Source organism: Chanodichthys erythropterus, chromosome 17, assembly GCF_024489055.1.
Source record: "Chanodichthys erythropterus isolate Z2021 chromosome 17, ASM2448905v1, whole genome shotgun sequence".
NCBI lineage: Eukaryota > Metazoa > Chordata > Actinopteri > Cypriniformes > Xenocyprididae > Chanodichthys > Chanodichthys erythropterus.
The window spans coordinates 8,839,374-8,861,584 of NC_090237.1; the positions used below are offsets into that span (position 1 = coordinate 8,839,374).

The 22,211-nt window shown below is 36.2% G+C and overlaps 3 protein-coding genes and 5 non-coding genes across 10 annotated transcripts in view; 2 read left to right on the plus strand and 6 right to left on the minus strand.

Moving 5' to 3' along the window:
* The window catches only part of si:dkey-260j18.2 (uncharacterized protein LOC325231 homolog), a 42,037-nt gene that overhangs the window by 5,383 nt on the left and 14,443 nt on the right, over positions 1 to 22,211 (minus strand). The window contains exons 1-2 of one of the 2 annotated variants that reach the window (XM_067365680.1): positions 1,650 to 2,139; positions 1,078 to 1,231 (exon numbers count right to left, since the gene is read on the minus strand). In XM_067365680.1, the coding sequence (XP_067221781.1) occupies positions 1,078 to 1,231; positions 1,650 to 1,652 (157 nt within the window). In that variant the 5' untranslated portion in view covers positions 1,653 to 2,139. Of the gene's footprint in view, positions 1 to 1,077; positions 1,232 to 1,649; positions 2,140 to 22,211 lie in introns of those variants that run through there. The other variant, XM_067365681.1, reaches the window with a different exon arrangement.
* Positions 5,493 to 16,206, plus strand: sars2 (seryl-tRNA synthetase 2, mitochondrial). The gene is made up of 16 exons (XM_067365688.1): positions 5,493 to 5,763; positions 5,861 to 5,956; positions 6,204 to 6,233; positions 8,000 to 8,140; positions 9,025 to 9,079; positions 11,043 to 11,106; positions 11,187 to 11,292; positions 11,478 to 11,525; positions 11,877 to 11,985; positions 13,374 to 13,419; positions 13,548 to 13,635; positions 13,784 to 13,896; positions 15,237 to 15,330; positions 15,515 to 15,607; positions 15,750 to 15,815; positions 15,911 to 16,206. Exons 1-16 carry the CDS (start codon positions 5,497 to 5,499, stop codon positions 16,034 to 16,036), a joined length of 1,542 nt encoding a protein of 513 aa, XP_067221789.1. The 5' UTR covers positions 5,493 to 5,496; the 3' UTR covers positions 16,037 to 16,206.
* On the minus strand, positions 17,182 to 17,255 carry trnat-agu (transfer RNA threonine (anticodon AGU)). The gene has a single exon. It is a non-coding gene; the product is annotated as a tRNA-Thr (tRNA).
* Positions 17,451 to 17,524, minus strand: trnai-aau (transfer RNA isoleucine (anticodon AAU)). The gene has a single exon. It is a non-coding gene; the product is annotated as a tRNA-Ile (tRNA).
* Positions 17,991 to 18,080, minus strand: trnar-ucu (transfer RNA arginine (anticodon UCU)). The gene is given in 2 exon segments: positions 17,991 to 18,026; positions 18,044 to 18,080. It is a non-coding gene; the product is annotated as a tRNA-Arg (tRNA).
* On the minus strand, positions 18,401 to 18,474 carry trnat-agu (transfer RNA threonine (anticodon AGU)). Its single transcript has one exon. It is a non-coding gene; the product is annotated as a tRNA-Thr (tRNA).
* Positions 19,144 to 19,233, minus strand: trnar-ucu (transfer RNA arginine (anticodon UCU)). The gene is given in 2 exon segments: positions 19,144 to 19,179; positions 19,197 to 19,233. It is a non-coding gene; the product is annotated as a tRNA-Arg (tRNA).
* tnfrsf19 (tumor necrosis factor receptor superfamily, member 19) overlaps positions 20,968 to 22,211 on the plus strand; it is a 48,093-nt gene continuing 46,849 nt past the window's right edge. Inside the window, exons 1-2 of one of the 2 annotated variants that reach the window (XM_067365692.1) lie at positions 20,968 to 21,565; positions 21,726 to 21,863. The gene's annotated coding sequence lies outside the window, so the exon portion shown is untranslated. The remainder of the gene's footprint in view (positions 21,566 to 21,725; positions 21,864 to 22,211) is intronic. The other variant, XM_067365690.1, reaches the window with a different exon arrangement.

Sequence of the window (22,211 nt, forward strand, 5' to 3'; positions counted from 1 at the left end):
ATGAAAACTATACTATTTCATTGTTTTGCGTCACAAATTTATTTTATTTGAATAAGTAGTAGTACACACTGCGCACTCTTAAAAGATGCAATATGTATGATATTCTGTCCGCTAGAGGCCGCTTTTCCGGTCATGAGTATGAGGTAACGCAGCTCTGTTTATCATATTAGATACATTTGAGCGTGTTGAAAATATTATAACATTACTCTGTGCATTCGCTCGGCAGCTGCTGTGAGACACTGTTACACACTGCAGTAAGAATGTCATATTAAATGCTGGATGGATTGTGTTGATAAATGGCATGCATTTAATTTTAAAATGTATTGTATGATGGAGAAAATGTTGTATTACTGTTACTAAAAATAAAGCTGCATCTGATTATGCTATGTTAGCTACTTGACAAACTAGTGTTTTTCTCTGAGGCATGGTAAAGCATGGTACTCGCAAAAAAAAAAAAAAAAAAAAAAAAAAATCAAGAAAATTAGATTTAAACAGTAAGACTAAACGTGTTGAGCTATATAACAACAATTAGTTTTCTGTCTATAAATATAACAAAACAGTTGTTCCCTTGACTATTAAAACATGTAAATATTAAAGCGTCTTTGGTGTTACCATGGTTTCTACAAAATAAAACAAACCAGAAACCGAGGGTAACGCGGGTATGACGCAATTGACAGGCGACTCCTCACGCGTCCCGGAGCCTTGGTTAAAATTGCAATTTTCTCACGATTTACAAATAGTTGCAAACATTAAGTACTCAAGTGAACAAAATATATAACACTGGCCTAGTGATTTTTGGATATTTTACTGCAAAATTCTTACATATTGCATCTTTAAATGTTACATTACAGCTTTATGTAAATCTTTCACAAGCCTAAAACCTTTTTTTGGGGTCAAATGAAACAAAAATCCAAGATTATCTATCTTCTGGACACCAATGCATATACAGTTGTTGTGCTATAATTTAGGACACAAAGAGCAATAAAACAGCAGGAAGATGTTCTATGATGAATTTAAAAATAAATAAAAATTATTCTATAACAACAGGATTCAATCTAAACAAAACCACTATCTCACCCTGAGTTACATATTCGCCCAAGGGAGTTGAGTAGTCATCAGGAAAATCCTCTTCCTCCGAGTCACTATCCGAGAGAGGTTCTCCACCACCTCTATCTGCATCCTGCCACGGCTGTGGTCGCCAGGTACCCGCCCCACGTCTGAGTGAACTCATCTGTGGCAGGGAGTTAATGTAAAAATACATTGTTTACCTAAAGACTTGCAGATGCTCTAATACTGACAGTATAATATTCATGGTTACATTTATAGCACATTGGTAATGGAGTTGGGCACAACTAATTATACTTTTATATATATAGATCTCAAGATTTTAAAACTTTTTATAATTTTATTAATTTTTATGACCCAATTATAAAATTATCTGCTATTTCCAAGATTTTCATCTTCAAAACATTTCCCAAATCTATCTGTTGATAATCTGTTTGGGGAATATTAGTAATATGACTGCCAAAATAACCTGATTCTTCACGCACCATAAGTAAACAATAATATCGCAATGCAAACTGACATAATACAAAAGCATGCATAAAACACTCTTGCCCATTAAAAACGTGTATTTTCTCAAATATTACCATGAGAGGTAAAGATTTGTATCAGAGAGTGAGTTGACCCCAGCAGTGCCGCTCTAGGTAACGGATAGCCTCTTAATTTTTGGGGTGTCTTGAGTTCGAGTTTGTGTATCAAGGCTATCAGGGTGCCACAATGGTACAGACGGCCTGACACCCTTCGGCCCGTTCACAACGCCTTGACCTTCCTGGGTAGTTTCAGCGCAAATTGGTCGGCTCATTACGGTGTGTTGCACATCCTTAGCATTTCAGCTCAAAAATACACACGCGCGCCTGATATATCCACCTTGACGACCGCGGATCCATGTAGGTTATTCGTGGCTGTAATCCGGGTTGGCCTAGGCACTGCAGTCCTGGGAGAAATGAATGATTGTTGGATCAGTAATGTCTATTGCAACTAATGCTCACAGCTGCCAGCATTGCTCCATGATTGGAGGCGAAGCAAGGGATTCTGTCACTTGCCGGAACAACATACTAAACTTCCGCTTTTTTCATAGGCCAATTTGCCGGATGTGGTGGATATTTACTTCCGTTTCAGGGCGAATCAAGAGTCTCTTAAGAGTTTTAAGAGAAATGAATTCATTTATAAAAATAAAATAAACGGTGTATTCTTATGACAGAGATTTGGAATTGATACCAGTAAATTTTATGACATCTTATATGTATGCAGATACATGGCTTGATGTTAATGACTGGCTTTTACCTTACCTTAGGGTCTTTTCTCAAAAATACGTTGTTTATGGACTTGTTAGGAGCAATAACAAAGATGACTTTCTGGTTAATAACATCCTTATTCTGGGAAAATGTATATCTAAGTACTTTTTATTTTTTTTGTCTTTTCTTGCATGCACCTGATCCTACTGTTTTAATGCTAATATGTTAAAATTAAAAAGCAAGAGTTGTATGTTTTTCACCCCCAGTTTCACAGACGAGGCTTAAAGGGTTAGTTCACCCAAAAATTAAAATTCTGTCATTTATTGCTCACCTTCATGTCGTTCCACACCCGTAAGACCTTTGTTAATCTTCGGAACACAAATTAAGATATTTTTGATGAAAGTTTGTTTTTTATCCCCCATAGAAAGCAACAAAATCACTGTCATTCTAGGTCCAGAAAAGTAGTAAAAACATTGTTAAAATAGTCAGCGTGACTACAGCAATTCAACCTTAATGTTAATATGAATCGAAGAGAATACTTTTTTGTGTGCTGCTCACATGAACAGGCGTAGGCCAATACTAAGCCGGCGTTTGAATGTAGAACCTGGAAGCGCCACAATGAAAATAGCATTGGAGACTGACGGGACGGGGAGAGGCGAATTTGTTAAATAAAGTAATTATTTTTGTTTTGTTTTTGAGAACAAAAGTATTCTCGTCGCTTCATAACATTAAAGGGTTAGTTCACCCAAAAATAAAAAAAATTATTCATTAATTACTCACCCTCATGTCGTTCCACACCGTAAGACCTTTGTTTATCTTCAGAACACAAATTAAGATATTTTTGATGAAATCTGATGGCTCAGTGAGGCCTGCATAGACAGCAATGGTATTTCTTCTCTCAGGATCCATTAAGGTACTAAAAAACATATTTAAATCAGTTCATTTGTGCGCCAAAAAACAAACTTTTTAACAATATCTAGCGATGGCCGATTTCAAAACACTGCTTCAGAGTGTTAGGAATCTTTTGTGTCAAATCATGATTCAGATTGCGTATCAAACCGCCAAACTGCTGAAAACATGTGACTTTGGCGCTCCGATCCACTGATTCGATTCGTAAAGCTCTGAAGCTTCAAGAAGCAATGTTATGAAATCGGCCATCACTAGATATTGTTAAAACGCCATTATTTAGTTTTTGTGGGCACACAAAAATTATTCTCATCACTTCATAACATTAAGATTGAATCACTGTAGTCACATGAACTGTTTTAAAAATGTCTTTAGTGGCTTTCTGGCCATTGAAAGTGTTAATTATGTTGCTGTCAATGCAGGCCTCTCTGAGCCATTGGATTTTATCAAAAATATCTTAATTTGTGTTCTGAAGATGAACGAAGGTCTTACGGGTGTGAAACGACATGAGGGTGAGTAATAAATGACAGAAATTTCATTTTTGGGTGAACTAACCTTTTAATTCTAAAATCTTCCTGTCATCGCTTTTCCAATCGACTTTGGACGAAATGACTCCTCTCAGCTTCCGTACAGTTAAACTGTCAGCCCGTTCATCATGGAGTCCTCCGTAAGGGCAGTCACACGGTAGATGAATGAAGGTCTTACAGGTTTGGGACGACATGAGGGTGAGTAATTAAGGAACACAAATTAAGATATTTTTGATCAAATACAATGGCTCAGTGAGTCCTGCATTGCCAGTAATATAATTAACACTTTCAAATGACTAGAAAGCTACTACAGACATAATTAAAACAGTTCATGTGACTACAGTGGTTCAACCTTAATATTATGAAGTGACGAGAATACTTTTTGTGCACCAAAAAAAAAACAAAATAACGACTTTATGAAAATATCTAGTGATGGGCGATTTCAAAACACTGCTTCATGAAGTTTACGAATCGTTTGTTTCGAATCAGGGATTCGGAGCACCAAAGTCACGTGATTTCAGTAAACAAGGCTTTGTTATGTTGGGGATAAACAGTTTAGAAAACCAGATATGTTGAATATAGACCCAGAGTCAAAGTTTAAAATAATTAATAAATTGAAGAAAAATTTGTTGAATAGTTTGCAGTTTCATCAGCAGAAGCCAGCTTCAAGTCTCACAAGGAGTTCGTAGGCCGCTCTGCGTACATTCACATTTCCATAACAATTACACTCTAACAGAGTCAACTAACTACGTCATTACTTCAGGTTGAATGATTCTGATTGGCTAAGAAAAATAGACAAGATTAGAAATTTTCCACACGTGGACAGATAGTAAGAAGCATATCTCCATTCGTCACGATTCTGACGAGGGGACCCAGGATTTAGGTACTGGATGTCTTTTTGGGGTCATGACATGGTGTCTGCTGGTCTCAAGCACAGTGTCAGTTGTCAAGTACAAAATACCTGCACATAACACTTAGCACACATACACAGATACATGTTTCACAGCTTCTTCAAGGCTGAAGTTGATCTGAGCTCTGCTCTGAGCAGGAAACTTTCCCAAAAACATACTGATAACATGTTCTTTTCTCTCAGTGAGAGGTACAGACAGTATTCAAAATTATTTTCTATTGTTTGCAAAGGAAAATAAATGCTTTAACATAAGTTGAAGAAGTCATTCAAATAATTTAACAGAAAGATATATATTGAAGCGGCAGTGGATTCCAAAAATCCAAAAATTTCAATGCTTCACCACTGGGGGGCGTGACTTTGTCAGTTTGATGCACGCTCCAAATCCCTGATTCGAAACAAAAGATTCGTTACAATTCAAATCTTCATGAAGCAGTGTTTTGAAATCACCCATCACTAGATATTGTTGAATAAAGTAGTTATTTTGTTTTTTTGGTGCACAAAAAGTATTCTCGTCACTTCATAAAATTAAGGTTGAACCACTGTAGTCACATAAACGGTTTTAAATATGTCTTTAGTAGCTTTCTGGGCATTGAAAAAGGAAATGATCTTGCTGTCAATGCAAGCCTCACTCACTAAGCCATCAGATTTCATCAAAAATATCTTTTGTGTTCTTAAGATGAATGAAGGTCTTACGGGTGTGGAACGACATGAGGGTGAGTAATTAATGACAGAAATTTCATTTTTGGGTGAACTAACTCTTTAATTCTAAAATCTCCCTCTCATCGCTTTTCCAATCGACTTTGGACGAAATGACTCCTCTCGGCTTCCGTACAGTTAAACTGTCAGCCCGTTCATCATGGCGTCCTCCGTAAGGGCAGTCACACGGCTTTGCTCTTTTTACCTGCTTACGTCTTCGAGACAAAATGTCAGCAGTGGATTTAGATGGTCCTGTCGACCTTGCTCCTCTCGCCCGGTCAGGAGCAGCCTCTATGAGCATGTACGGGACGGGTACAGCCACAAACCCGAGCTGGACATGCAGCGTGTGTGCGAGGAGACCGATGCGGTGACAGCCGAGGTGGAGAACCGGAAAGGAGATCTGCGGGCAGCTGATGTCGGAGTGATAGTAAGACACAGCAGTCATTAAAACAGTACCGCTGCACTGACATTACCTAAACTGAGATTTCCAGACAGTTAATGTGAAAACATAAATGTGTGTCTAGGTCTCAGTCTGGAAGAAACTACAGAAGGTGCAAAAGGAAATTTCAGATTTGGAAAAGAGAAAGAATGTGATCAGTGGCAAAGTCCGCGCTCTTGTGGTGAGTGTTCATAAACAATTACATAATTAGAGTTTCAATATGAAGTGTGGGCACTTTACATTGGACAGTGTGATATGTTATTAATCTAAAATTGCACAATTTAAGCTAAAGGATCAATTTATACACATTGCTTTATACTTATTTTAAATGAACAGTTTACCCAAATATTGTTGGTTATGGTAAATTTCTGAAGGATAGTCTGGCTATTTTTTTTGTAATTAAAGTGATCCACTCTTTTCCCTTTCAGGATGAACATGACAAATCCACTTTGTCTAGTGTAAGTTACAGCTTTTTTTATTTAATTTTTTTATACATATTTTACATATCGCATATGGCCTTTTTAATTAAAGTATTAGTTCACTTTCAAATAAAATTTTCCTGATAATTTACTCACCCCCATGTCATCCAAGATGTTCATGTCTTTCTTTCATCAGTCGAAAAGAAATTAAGGACATAAAGCTTACGCTGCACTTCCTACGCCTTCCCTATTCTACTTACGGAAAAAATGGAACTGGCGCTGTGTTCGTTCCCTAAGTAGAATAGGGAAGGCGTAGGACATACAGCGTAAGCGTTTTGAAGAATATGAAAGTGTAGTTTTAGCGGAAACACATGGAAGGTGATCATTTGTGTTTATAAAGCATATACATGTACATTTTTTTGGAAAATGACCGATCGTTTCGCTGACCTCGTCTGGTATTGTTTAAAGCCCTTTGAAGCTGCACTGAAACTGTAATTTGGACCTTCAACCATTTGGGGTCCATTGAACTCCACTATAAGGAGAATAATCTTGGAATGTTTTCATCAAAAATAGGCATGTGACAGTATCAAATTTTCATGTTGCGATTAATTGATGGAGCTTTTATCACAGTATACGGTATTATCACGATATTAAAACAAGTTGCAAAACCATTTTTTGTCATAGTTTAACAGGTTTAAGAACTCTTTTTGTAATAAAACAAAAACAACTCTGACTGAAATTTTCAAACCGATTAAAATGCAAAAGAAATAGGCTATAAAGAACAACAGATAACACTTTATTTAATGCATTAACTAAGATTGAACAATAGCTACATTTGTTACAGAAAGTGTTATTTTTTGTTAATGTTAGTTTAGAAACACAACTGATCATTGTTAGTTTTATCTCAGGTCCATTAAATAAGTTATTTTGATTTTAGTAATGTTATTAAATAGTAACTAAGAAATTAACATTAATTAATAATAATTAATACTTTAAAAGTATTTGTATTGTCAGTTTAGTGATAATGAATTAACATGTTAACTAATGAAGCTGTATGTTTTCAAAGTTTTACTGAACAATAACAAATAATCAGAACATTTCTAATCATTAGGGCATGTTGTAGTACAGATTAAAATATAAAAATGTTTAGGTTTGAAAATAAATATCCTTTTAAGTCTTTTTTAAGTATTCAGTATTTCGTGCTGTGATGAACAACACTGAGATTACAAAAAAATGAATGGCTGTTTGAAGCATTTTAAAAACTTCACTAGAGCAGTTACTTTGTTTGCAGGGTTTCCGTGGTAACAGCTGCATGCTGCTGTCAGAGAGTGAACACGCACTTTCGTTCAGCTCGTCTCCTTCACTGGTTCCGCCATGTGCTTCTCGTGCACGTTGGGATTGTTTACATCTGAGCGCGTGTCTTTTTGACGCAGAATACAGCGGGGTTGAGCATTTTATACGATTGATGGGTAAAGTATTCTTAATTGCCTTATAAAAAAATTAATAATTGATAATAAATTATTATTTACGGTATTCTGAAGTGCCGACGATTACAATATCGCATTACCGAATATCGGCACAAGTCTAATCAAAAACCTTAATTTCTTTTCGACTGAAGAAAGAAAGAAATGAACATTTTGGATGACATGAGGGTGAGTAAATTATCAGGAAAATTTTATTTGAAAGTAAACTAATCCTTTATAAAAACTACTATATTTTTGTGATTTTTTTTCTGCTTGCTTTGCAATATGTAGTATGCATAGGAATTTTTGTATGATACTCTTTCCCTGCTTTGTACTTGACAGCTTGTGGAGTACAAAAGTGCTAGAGAAGAGGGTCGAGCACTCAGAGAGAAACTTAGTCAGTTGTATCTGCAAGAGAGTGAGCTGGAGAAAGAGCATTACTGCCGCGCTCTAAGACTGCCCAACAGAACACATCCAAGTGTGGTAAGGGACCACTCACCTTTCATAATACAAAAAAAATGTTGAAAATGCTTAATTTTCAGTGTAAAAGGAAATATTATGTATTATTTCAAGGAATAAATATAGTGTAAATGTTAAACCACTCCTATTAACTGCTATTAAAAGGTTGGTTCACCCAAAAATGAAAATTATCCCATGATTTACTCACCCTCAAGCCATACGAGGTGAATATGACTACATTCTTTCGGACAAACACAATCAGAGATATATTTAAAATCGTCCAAGCTTTATAATGATAGTGAATGGGCCTCCTGATTTTTGCGATGAAAAAAGAAAATGCATCCATCCATCATAAAAATAATCCATATGGCTCCAGGGGGTTAATAAAGGCCTTCTGAAGTGAAGCGATTGGTTTATGTAAGAAAAATATCCATATTTAAATCTTTATAAACTAAAATAACAAGCTTCCGGCAGATTACCGGAAGAGCCAGGATGTTTTTAAATATATCTCCTATTGTGTTTGTCTGAAAGAAGATAGTCATAAACACCTATGATGGCTTTAGGGTGAGTAAATCATGGGATCATTTTCATTTTTGGGTGAACTATCCCTTTAAGTTATGAAACTATTTATTATTAAATGTTCAATTAACCAAATCCAAGTATCAGATTCGCACCTAAACAAATAACAGTACACAAAAACATCATCATGGATTGTTTTAATACTTCATGAGAATTCCTTAGAAGATATATATATATACATTTTTTAATATTTAGACCACTTCTGTTATTGATTGCTTTCAGAACGTGAAGAGAGACAAAAAAAAATTGTTTATGAAAAACGTTGCCTAACCTAGCTTTGACAGGAATGCATTTTTTAAAAAAAAATTTGCGTGTGTCTTTTCTCCTAGCCCATCGGAGATGAGAGCCAGGCCAGAGTGGTTGAATTGGTTGGTCAGAGACGAGGTAAATTTATTTGAACAAACCATATTATCCCTCTCTTTAAATCAGTTTGGTCAAAAATACGATGTGAAGTTTGATTTGAAGCAGCGCCCATGACTTGCACTGACCTTGAGGTTTGACTTTAAAATAGACAGTAATTCTTTAGCAATGAGATCAGTGTTTGAAAGGTGTATTTGATTTATTTTTTGCAAATACCTGTCATGTCAACTAGCTTTATCAGGGCAGTTCTAAATAAAAACTACATGCATTTTGTACTCTTCCTCTTTAAAGGGTACATAACAAACAGTTTCTGCCAATCTCATGTTAATCTTGAGTACCAAGTAGAGTAGAGTAGTATAGCATCCTTCATATCTCCAAAGAGTCTTTAGTTTTATCATATTTATAAAAGATAGATACGCTGTACAGAGTCTTTCCGAAAAACAGCCGAGCACCTGGAGGCGTGCAGTGTGAGCAGAGCTAAAAAGTGACGAGCACACGCAGCTTTTGTGTTGCGATCGTGTGCAAGCTATCAATGGTCAGCTAAACAACTGTGTTTAAACACACCAAGCACGAATACACTGCAGGCTCACTCCTGCTCGAATCCAAGGTAAATCATCAACACTGTCATCTCTTACATGTGTTTTATTTTAGTAAATATATTATAATTGACTAAAACGCATGCGCAGGTTACTTTACTTCCTGAACAAGTGCACATCTGAGTCTGTGTTGCTTTCATATTCACAGTTCGAGTGCAACCGAACTCAGACCACCTCCTTCAGGTAGTCTCGGTACCCTGATGCACACCCGGGTTCACATGACAGCTTTCACATTAGCGCAAACCATGCCCCGTTTCGAACTAAACTGCCAGTGTGAAAGTGGTCTAAAAACAAAGTGACAAATCTTTCTCGAGCAAGTCCTGTGCAGGGCTGTTGACAACTTCTGTAAAGCCAAACGAAGCATGTTGATGGGCGTGCTCTTGCTCTGGTCGATGTGTGCGCGCTACTAATATTACATAATAAAGGGCCATGCTCGAAAAAATCTGTCTTAAGTTTGTGAGAAATCTGAAGAGATTTTTGGCACAGAAATACGTTTATACTCATTTTATACTGTATAATTATACGCCCATCTCGTTTTTTGAAACTTTGGCCATGTTTAGCATGAGAATCCAAACTCTTTAAACCAACCAAACAAACAAAAAACTTGACAGAAATAGTCTTTGAGAATCTGTTATTATATATTAAAATCAACAACCTGAAAAAAATTGGCAAATATGTGCAAAAATCACTAGAATTCACAAGCCTTTCTACAGAGAGCTGTAATCCACTATAGTGGTAAACATGTGCTATTGCATGATAAAAATGCTCAATGTGTCCACCAGATGGCACCGATCTCATTAAAAAAATTGCTTTCATGAGGCCTAGGCTTCTCTCTAAAATGAAATACAGCTTTAATAAAAATAAAAATAAAAACATTTATAAACAATATATATACATTTTCTATTATATTCAATGGGAAAAAATTGGTCATAATTATTGCATAAATATTAATTATAAATCATAAAATTATCTCAAAACACCAAAAAAAGAAAAGAAAAAATATTATTGAACAAAAATATATTTCATTGATTTTACTCAAATTTTTTTAAAATCTTAATCCCGCCCTCCGGGTCATTTTTGGGTGACCCATAAAATAAGTACCCCAGAGGGTTAACAGTGTAAATAAGTCAGAATGCATGAAATACAATTAGAACCCACCCTTTAAAAAAACTGCTCAACATCTTGCATATTCTGCCAGGGTTAAAATGAGCAGAACTGTATTGTGTTATGTTGCAAGAACTGATATTTTTAATACTTTTTTGCTCCTTGGATTTTTGCTCCTTAACCAAAGCTTGCAGTTTTGATCAATAAGTGGTGTGACTGACTTGTAATATTGCTATGAAGTGTTGCACAATATTGTAATATACTGTAGTGTCATGTGTCCACCATAGAATTTGATTTCAAACCAAAAGGCCACCTGGAAATTGGAGAGGGTCTTGACATCATCAGACAAAGGTTAGATGTTTTCACTCTGTCATATTTTATTTAATTAATTATTTTTATTTGGTTTTTCATTTGTATCTCTTTCCTCTTAGACGGCTTGCCCATGTGTCAGGGCACAGATCTTACTACTTGAGAGGGGCAGGGGCCAGACTTCAGTTTGCCTTGCAAACTTTTACTATGGATCTTCTTCAGAAACGGGTTAGTATATTTCTGTTATTTGGAATAATGTCTGTACCCATGAATGGTATGTTGATAGACCATGAACCTATTATTAAAAAGTTTCAAATTGGATTCATTATGATCTATGCAAACATCAATGTTTTGGTTTCTTTTGGAGGTAGAATACACTTAATACTCTGTTTTGAATTTTTAACATTTTACAGGGCTTTATTCCCATGGTTGTTCCTGACATATTAAAATCAGTGGTTTTTGTGAGTATCACTTTGTTCTTAACATACAGTATAATGTATAGGTAACAACATTTTAATTACATTGTACTGAGATCTGTTTTTTTTTTTTTTTAATTTTTTAGAACTTTCACATCTATAAACATATGAACGTAATTAGATCAGGTTATTCATAATCATGTACTACTACGACTAATTGGTTTAGCAGTATAATCTAAAATCATTTACACTGAATATTTCAGATGCAGCTGTGTATTAAGATTCTTAATGGAAATATAAAGTTTGCATTAATGGACTTAGTCGCAACTGTAGTATCCTTTAAAAAATTCCCAAGAATCTCCATGATATTGTGCTGTTTTTACATCTGTTGTTCAGGAAGGTTGTGGGATGCAGCCTCATGCTCATAAATCGCAGGTGTACTCTCTCGACCCTTCACGCTTTCCTGACCTTAATCTTGCTGGAACAGGGGAAGTAGGAGTGGCAGGTGATAAAAGCATGAACTGTGATATGATAACTATCTTATTATATATGATATTTCAAAGATTATTAAAAATGTGAATTATAAGTTTTATTATTACGGAAGAGGATTAGGGCCAAGCAAAAATAAAAAAATAAAACCATCTTGAGATTACAATTGTTAAATTTCGAGAAAAAACTCGTTAAATTACGAGAAAAAAGTCGAGATAAAATGTTGAGAATAAACTCATTAAATTATGAGAAAAAAGTTGTTAAATTACGAGATAATTTAACGACTTTTTCTCGTACGACTTTATTCTCATAATTTAATGACTTTATTCTCAACATTTTATCTAAACTTTTTTCTCGAAATTTAACAACTTTTTTCTTAAAATTTAATGTCATTTTTCTCATAATTTAACAAATTTGTTCTCGTAATTTAATGACTTAATTCTCGTAATTTAATGACTTTATTCTCAACATTTTATCTAAACTTTTTCCTCGAAATTGAATGACATTTTTCTCGTAATTTAATGACTTTATTCTCATAATTTAATGACTTCTCAACATTTTATCTCAACTTTTTTTCTCGAAATTTAATGACATTTTTCTTATAATTTAACGAATTTGTTCACATAATTTAATGACTTTTTTTCTCGTAATTTAATGATTTTATTCTCATAATTTAAAAACTTTATTCTCAACATTTTATCTCGACTTTTTTCTCAAAATTTAATGACATTTTTCTCGTAATTTAATGACTTTATTCTCTACATTTTATTTCGACTTTTTTCTCGAAATTTAACGATTTTTTTTTTCAATTTAACAAATTTAATCTCGAGATGGTTTTATTTTTTATTATTGCTTGGCCCTAATCCTCTTCTGTATATTATAAATATTTTTGTAAATTATACATTTTTGTCACATTCATACACTATGAATCAAAAGACTGGAATAATTAAGATTTTTAATCAATAAATTTATTTGAACAAAAATACAGTAAAAACAGTAATATGAAATATTATTACAAAATTAAATTTTCTGTTTGAATCTATTTTAAAATGTAATTTAGTTTTGTGATGGCAAAGCTGAATATTCAGCATCCATTACTTTCAGAAATAATTCTGTGCTGTTTATTGAACTTTCTATTCATGAAAGAATCATTAAAAAAAAAATACATTATTGTTTACACAAAAAAACTTTTTTGTTTTAAATGCTGATAATAATAAAAATTCTTATTAATAGATGAGCACAAATTAAAAAATCTTAAAAATTCCAGACTTGGTATTTTAAGGTATTGCTACTAATAAAATTGTACTAGACCGGTAGGCAACAAATTTTAAGGTTAGCAAAAAAAAAAAAAAAAAGATCCATGAATACTTTACAATGAATTGATTATGACCTATATTTTAATAGGATATTTCATGGATCATGCTGTAAATTTGAAGGATTTACCTGTCAGGTATAAAAAGTCCCTGATTGACCTATTGATTGATTGTCTTAATGCTACATGAAGTTATTCTTTAATTGATGCATACATAAAGTGTTATTCGTAATATGTATTTGTATACTGTTGCTTTTATGTTCTAGGACGGTCTGTAGTAGTACATGCTATCGAGCAGAAACAGACACAGGAAGAGAGACCTGGGGGCTCTACAGAGTTCACCATTTTAACAAGGTAATCAGAAAGCAGAAGTGGTAGCATGGAAAATTGAAGATAAGCAGAAAAGTTAAGATCCTTGATGTCGAGATCAATGTAATTGCAGTACTATGAACATGCATGTGTTGTTACCTTTAGGGTGCTTACTTTGTTTACATTCATGCAGATTGAAATGTTCGGTGTGACTTCGAATGAGACGGGAAAGGAGAGTTCTGAATTATTGGATGAATTTGTCATGTTACAGAAAGAGATTTTCTCTTCCCTGAAGCTTCATTACAGGTATATTGAAAATCTAACCATTGTTTACACACACTAAGACTAAGCATAGTTCATTCATGTTTTAATTTATGAAATGTGACAAATTCATTTTATTTTGAAAATGATATGGCTTTTAAACCTTAAAATTATTTATTTTAAAATTTTAGGAGGATCCATTGACACAAATGCAATACAAAATATACATAACAATGTTTTCAGTGGTGTATAAAGACCTTACGTGATGAACTGTTATGTAGGGTGACCATATGTGCCATTTTCCCAGGACACGTCCAGGATTTCTAAGTTGCATAAAATGTAGTTTTGGTTTTGGTTTCATATTTGCGGAAGGTAATGATTAAAAAATTATTTGACCAATAGCGTGCATTATACATAATCGACCAATCGTGGCTTGCGAGAAGGCTGGATCTACAGAGAACGGTCAAAGCATTGCAAATACGACAACATTTTAATGCATTGCATGAATACTGCCAATAAGAACCGTGGCTTGCACAGACCTCCGTTTAGAAATCGCGTTCAGGGGGCACATTTTAGGCAATTTACAAATCCTGGACAGGACGTGTCCTGGGAAAATGGCACATATGGTCACCCTACTGTTATGTTTTTATTACTTTAGAATGAGCCATTTCTATCTCATACACGCGGATCCCCTTACATGTTAAGCCACCATTTTGCCTTGACATTTTCTACAGTATCCCTAAATGGACAAAACCGCTCTACAGAGAGAGTTTGATTGACTAGCTGTCTGTTGTCTCAGACAGTGACATATTTTTCCTGTGTTGGCCACCGTAGCTTCTCTATATTGCAATTGACAACCTCACCTCTAGATTTACACACTGCACCTTTAAATCAACGGCCGTCAACGTTAACGCATTAACCCATTCAATTAATTCAAAATCCTTAACGTGTTTAAATAATTTAACATGAATAACACAAATAAATTACAAGCACACAAAATTGCAACATTAACGCAATGACGCAGCCACCTGTAACCCTGGTAGGCGGAAATTTATATTCAAACCCTTTAACCCAATTTCACTTCTCTGTTTGCGATCAGATAAGCCGCTAAACTCCGGGAAAGTTTTCAATCCAATGATCTAGTAGGCAAATTAATTCAAACAGTCAGTTCAAAACAGCGCTAATGGAAAAAAAACAGGCTGATCACATCAAAGAGGCAAAGAAAATAGAGACCTCACATTGCGTTATTCATTCCAATGCGTGTACATGCAAGTCTGTTACTGAGCTAACAGTAGTTTTCACACCAAGATTAAATATTAGAAAACATATGAATCACGTAGATAGGTAATTGCTAATAAAATGGTAATGACAATTCTTTCCCTCAGAGTCTTGGATATGCCCACTCAAGAACTGGGGCCTCCTGCCTTCCGAAAGTATGACATTGAAGCATGGATGCCAGGACGTGGCAGCTTTGGAGAGGTTGGAACAATATATTAAAATGAAGAGACAAGAGTCAGTGTAATTATTCATTAGATTAATGCATTAAAAAAAAGAAAACCATTAACGAAAGTAATACAATTTCTTTTACATACTTGTTTTTTTATGTATATGAATTTTTTATGAATCCTTTTGTTGAATATCAACTTACTTGGTCCTTGATCAGATTTCCAGTGCCTCAAACTGCACAGACTACCAGAGCCGGCGCCTTAATATTCTCTATGAGGGAAATGACGGAAACCTTAAGTTAGCACATACGGTAAGAGGCTATTTATAAAAATATATTTGTTGTGCTGTAATAGGAAAAATATGATTATAGGAGATGACTAAGAGAACATAATCATTCCTTCAGCACAAAAATAGCTGTAGCAGTCAATAACACTTTATTTTTAATATTTAAGGTAAATGCTACAGCTTGTGCTATTCCTCGTACCATCATTGCCATTTTGGAGACGCACCAAACCAAGGTAGAAACTAAACTAACTTTTTCAACAGATGTTCATTTTTATTATTAATTTAATTTTTTCCCCTCCTCTTTGTTTCTCTGTTTGTTTTCTATTAGGAAGGGACAGTTCAGATTCCTGAAGTCTTGCAGCACTACCTTGGCTTGGATGTGATAGAAAAACCTAAATACACTCCTATTAAATATATTGGACCAAACCAACCCAAGCGACATGCCTCAAAATAAGTCCTTAATAGTATTTCAGACTTCAACGAAGCACTGTTTTTGCTGTATTCTCAACTGTGAATGCAATGTATATAGATGTTTGTCTTATATTGTTTCAAACCTCAATAAAATGCCATCAATGACATCTCAGAATTTGCTATGACTTAATTCACTACTTGACGTTCTGAGGTTCCTGGCTGTGTGAAAATTACTTCCACCAGATAAAGTTTTACAGATAAAGATTTTGTTGGTGATTTTAATGTCTATATAGATCAGGGATGGGCAACTGGCGGCCCACAGTGTTTTTAAATACGGCCTGCTGGAGGACCGTTTTATACTCGGATGATCAATTTTAAAAGATTTGAAAAGTCAGCCATGGTCATGGAAAGAATGCTTTCACATTATGATGTTAATACTAACCCTGACCAGGAGAGGTCACTATGTGCACGATAATGTGAATGGTCGGTAACGAAAATAAACAAAAATAAACTAAATATTGTCATGATGATAAACAGATTTGTCCTGTCCAAATACGCACACTTGCAGTCATTGTACTTGACAACTTGTCTACGTGTTTCCTGTAAGTGTTTAAGTAAGCGTGAAGACTGCAAGTGTGTATAGAACTTTTGATTACCCGATGGGACACACTTACAGTTTTGCAAAAAATGCAAGTGTTCACAGATTTTTTTTAAATTATTATTTTCAGTACTTTGCATTTTAAAATAAATTAATTGTCTGTTCAGTGGTCGCTATGTATCTAACAGAAGACACACTATTAAAATTGTGGTGCTTCTAAATAAGTGACAAAAAGCAGTTGCAAATGTTGTACAAAATACACATAGCCTATTCATCTTTGCACCAATAAAATGTGCAACACTTTGTTTTAGTACCAAATTATATGTAATATCTAATTTAACTTTGAATTTAACATTTTCATTGACATCTTGCGATTTCGGGGCACGCGAGTTCCTGAACATAATGCATGATGGGAAACACTTAGCCTCGAAATATCGCTCCTAAGCAATATTCAAGATAGTGTGGGTTTAATGTGCATTAAGGGCACTGTACTTTGGCATTTTTAATACATTGGACAGTCTTGCGCACTTCGCATGCACATGCTCTCAAGTGGCCAAGACCGCAAGTGTGGATATTTGGAGTATCACAAAAGGCACTGCTGGGATTTGAACTCAGGACCTCCTGCTTACTAGACAGGTGCTTTAACCAACTAAGCCACTGCACCAGCCTCCACAGTCTGGTCCTGGATTGGCATCCCAGAGGATCAAAACTTCCAGAAAAGAAACAAATCGTGGAACAGGCACTGGATAGCTTAAAATATTTTGTTGACAACTGAGCTCCTTGTTTACCCCGTTTGTGGTCCCTTCTCAGAAAAGCATGCTTGCCAATGTTTACAGCCTTGAGACACAAGTATCAGCAAGGGCACCACTGGGATTCGAACCCAGGATCTCCTGTTTATTAGAGAGGCACTTTAACCAACTAAGCCATGGTGCAGACCTCCACACAGTGCTCCTGGACTGGCGTCCCAGAGGATCAAAACATCCAGAAAAGAAGCAAATTGTGGACCAGGCGCAAAAAGTTTGTTGACAGCTGAGTGGGGGTGGCCAGCTAACCTTTGTGTTTGTTGGCCAACTGTGTTTAGAAGGACTCCCAGCATCCCATTACACTTTTTTGGAGCTCTATTCACAAAAGCTGCAAAGACCATCAAAGCTACAGAAAGAGAAATCTCTGTGGTGATGGCCGGTCCGTGTGTGCAAGAGCCAAGAGGTTTCCGTAAGCAAATGTGGTAGTAAACCACAGAGAAATTTTGTAATGAATTATTTAAGCAGATACGAGTAAAAAGAAGCCTTTATGATTGACTTTCTTTAAATGAATATGTTGAGAACAAGAGGCCCCAAAAGCTTTCTGTTGCCTGAGGGCAACACTGTGCAGAATAGGGTTAATAAAACGTCAAAAATCACAACTCTGGTGGGATTCGAACCCACTACCTTTGAATGGCCTCACTTTGCAATCTAGAAGTCCAATGCGCTATCCATTGCGCCACAGAGCCAGCCCATTTGTGGAGCTGGGGCACATGATGGGATTTGCACATCCAACACAGTGAGGTTGCACACACTGCGGGCAGGAAAGAGGTTCTCTGCACAATTGAAGCCTGATTCAAAATGCTGAGGCCCTCTTGTCCAAGAATAAACCTAGAGAACAAAGCCATCGGAGGAGAGGCACTGCTGTCCTTCGACAACGGCTGAGGAGTGGTTTGCAAATGGAACTGGCCTGCTGCCACTGTGCTCCTCGGTTTTCCCGTTTGTGGTCCGTTCTTAGAAAAACACACATTTGCCAAAGTTCAGACTTGTGGTACATGAGTATCACAAAAGGCACCGATGGGATTCAAACCCAGGATCTCCTGTTTACTAAACAGGCACTTTAAACAACTAAGCCACGGCGCCGACCTTCATGCCTCAGTCCTGGACTGGTGTCCCAGAGGATCAAATCATCCAGAAAAGAGGCAAATCGTGGAACAGGCACTGGATAGCTTAAAATGTTTGTTGACAACTGAGCTCCTTGTTTACTCCGTTTGTGGTCCCTTCTCAGAAAAGCATGTTTGTCAAGGTTTATAGTCTTGAGACACACAAGTATCGACAAAGGAACTGCTGGGATTCAAACTCACAATCTCCTGTTTACCAGACAGGCGCTTTAACCAACTAAGCCACGGCACCATCCACCTCACAGTGCTCCTGGACTGGCGTCCCAGAGGATCAAAACATCCAGAAAAGAAGCAAATTGTGGACCATGTGTTGGACAGTATAAAAAAGTTTTTTGACAGCTGAGTGGGGGAGGCCAGCAAGCCTCTGTGTTTGTTGGCTAATTATGTTTAGAAGAACTTCCAGCATCCCATTACACTTTTTTGGAGCTCTATTCACAAAAGCAAATGTGGCAACCCACAGAGAAATTTTGTAATGAATTATTTAAGCAGCAAATGTAGAGATACAAGTAAAAAGAAGCCTTTATGATTGACTTTCATTAAATGAATATGTTGAGAACAAGAGGCCCCAAAAGCTTTCTGTTACCTGAGGGCAACACTGTGCAGTATGGGGTTGACAAAACGGCAAAAGTCACGACTCTGGTGGGACTCGAACCCACAACCTTTGAATGGCCTCATTTTGCAACCTAGAAGTCCAATGCGCTATCCATTGCGCCACAGAGCCTGCCCATTTATGGAGCTGGGGCACATGATGGGATTTGCACACACTGTGGGCAGGAAAGAGGTTCTCGAGCCTCTGCACAATGGAAGCCTGATTCAAAATGCTGAGGCCGTCTTGTCCAAGAACAAAATGTAATTTCTGTCATTAATTACTCACCCTCATGTTGTTCCACACCCCTAAAACCTTCATTCATCTTCAGAACACAAATTAAGATATTTTTGATGAAATCCGAGAAGTATATGACTCGTCGAGAAGACAGCAATATAATTAACACTTTCAAGGTCCAGAAAGGTAGTAAAGACAGTGTTAAAACAGTCGACATAACTACAGTGGTTCAACCTTAATTTTATGAAGTGACAAGAATGTTGGTTGTGCACAAAAACAAAACAAAAATAACAACAATCATATTCAACAATCAATATGATTTGATATATGATATATAACATTGATATAAGTGATCACTCGGATTTAGACCTATACCTATATTGTATTTATATAAAACGTTCACAGGCAGATTTGCTTTATGTATTTCCCCAGCGTCGAAATCTGGCACATCTAAATACAAACCCCATTTGCAGAAAATTTAGGACATTTTGTAAAATGCAATAAAATGAGGAATCTGTGATTTGTTCATTCTGTTTAACCTTTATTTCAGCTGACAAAAGTACAAATAAATTATTTCCAATGTTTTCAATCACCAACTTAAATGTATTTTGTAAATATATAAACAAATTTTGATTATGATGGCTGTAACACACTCCAAAATAGACCACGAACCAGTGATCTCCTGTTTACTTGACAAGCGCTTTAACCAACTAAGCCATGGCGCCGACCTCCATGCTATGGCAATCCCAGAGGATCAAAACATCTAGAAAAGAGGCAAATTGTGGAACAGACACTGGATAGCTTAAAAGAGTTTGTTGACAACTAAGCTCTTCGGTTACCTCGTTTGTGGTCCCTTCTCAGAAAAGCACGCTTGCCAAGGTTTACAGCCTTCAGACACAAAAGTTTCAAAAGGGAACCACTGGGATTTGAACCCAGCATCTCCTGTTTACTAGACAGGTGCTTTAAGCCACAGTGCCAACCTCCACACGTTACTTCTGGACTGGCATCCCAGAGGATCAAATCATCCAGAAAAGAAGAAAATTATAGACCAGGTCAGGTGTTGGATAGTATAAAACAGTTTGTTGACAACATCATGAAAATGGGAATCATACAACGACGACCACAGAGTGTTAAGCAGCTTAAGTTTTATATCAAGCGAGATTGGGCAAAAACTCCGCTTGCAAAACTTCACCAATTAATATCCTCAATTCCCAAACGAAGTGTAATTAAAAGGAAAGGTGATGTGATAAACATGCCTCTATCCCAACTTTTTTTGAAGTGTGTTTCAGCCATAAAATCTGAAATATTTTCTTTGTATCTTTGTCAATTAAATAAAGGTTAAAGAGAATTAACAAATCACAGATTCTTGATTAACAAAACATCCCAACTTTTCTGGAAATGGGGTTTGTATCATGAAAAATTATTTCTGGCTTAGTGTCAATATTTATGGATTAGATTTCTTTGACAAGTTGCAAGGACTATCGAGCCCAACTTTTAGTGTAATCGTTTGTTTACTCGCGTTTTCGCAGTTTCCTCTATTAAATCCAGTCAGGCAGCAGGTCTTTTGCCACTCAGTCCAGCTGTGAGGGAAGGTGTTCCAGCGGGAAAGTGACGTCAATGCATACGTTCTATAGTGAACACTGCGTAGATGTCTCACTGTTCGCTACATTTTTTTCATTTGTTATTTTTGCAGTTTCTGATCCTCCATACGTCCATACGACGTCTGTATTTGAATTAGGTGGGCGGAATTTCCGGTAAGCGGGTGTTTTGTTTGTAGCCGATAAAAGTTAACCAACCTGCTCATATAATAGGCTTTTGTGCTGTTAGTTTCGCTTTTTAATCGCTGTAAAATGTCTTTGAGAAGTTCTGGGACGACGTGTGCAGTTCGTGGCTGTCATAATAATCGGACGAAACTAAACATGTGGTTAAAACAAGAGTGTTATGATCACAAACCGCTCACAAAATCACAGTGCTCCTGTCCCCAATGGTTTTCCTTCTATCGAATGCCTACTGCCGAAGAGGACAGAAGGATTTGGCTTCGGAACCTCTATTTGAAAAACCCTCCGAAGAATCTTTTCGTGTGCTCCTTTCACTTTGTTGACAAGAAGCCGACAGCAGAGAATCCCTATCCAACTTTATGGCTCGGCTACTACAGACCTCCGGAGAAGAAGCGCCGTAAACTACATAGGAAGGATACAAACACTGTGTCTACAGGTGTGCTTACAGATTTGTACGCATATTTGGCACCCATTAATCTGTTAAAGCTTCCTTATATAGCTTCCTTCCTTATATATATATATATATATATATATTATACAATTTAGATATCTAAGTAAACATGTGTTTGTGTTTGTATTTCTATAAATAAATAACGGTCTCATTTCTTCCAGATGAATGCGGTGACACAAGCAGCGAGGCTCTTGCATACTGTGATGCTCAAACTCGGGATGGATCCAACACTGGAAGACCATAATAATGTGCTTTGCTGAAATTCAACATCAATACAAGAAAGTGTTTGGTTTCAAACAGTATGTCTGTGTCTATTTCAGTGCCTCCAGAAGAGCTATTGAATTTTAGATATATATTTTTTTTAATATATGGAACGTTAATGACATTCTTTACAATTGAAGCTGAATTCAGTCATAACAGATCTGTCACACCGCTTTGGAATTTCTCAGTATTGTTGGTGTGTGGATTGACATAATGGCTGCACTTCTTCTCCCATATCTGCCTAAAGACACCATCACTTTGCTTTGACTAAGCCACCTGTATACTTCAGCAGAGGTTCCCAAGAGCACATGAATCAGTACTGTTCAGAGAGTGCATGTGCTTTAAAGGAACACTCCACTTTTTTTTGAAAATAGGCTAATTTTCCA

Bases quoted from the DNA above. Each gene is read 5' to 3' on its own strand.
- sars2 (XM_067365688.1), top strand. From the start codon at position 5,497: ATGGCGTCCTCCGTAAGGGCAGTCACACGGCTTTGCTCTTTTTACCTG. The intron at 5,764-5,860 runs GTAAGACACAGC...ATGTGTGTCTAG, and splicing joins CAGCTGATGTCGGAGTGATA to GTCTCAGTCTGGAAGAAACT. The intron at 11,293-11,477 runs GTTAGTATATTT...AACATTTTACAG, and splicing joins TGGATCTTCTTCAGAAACGG to GGCTTTATTCCCATGGTTGT.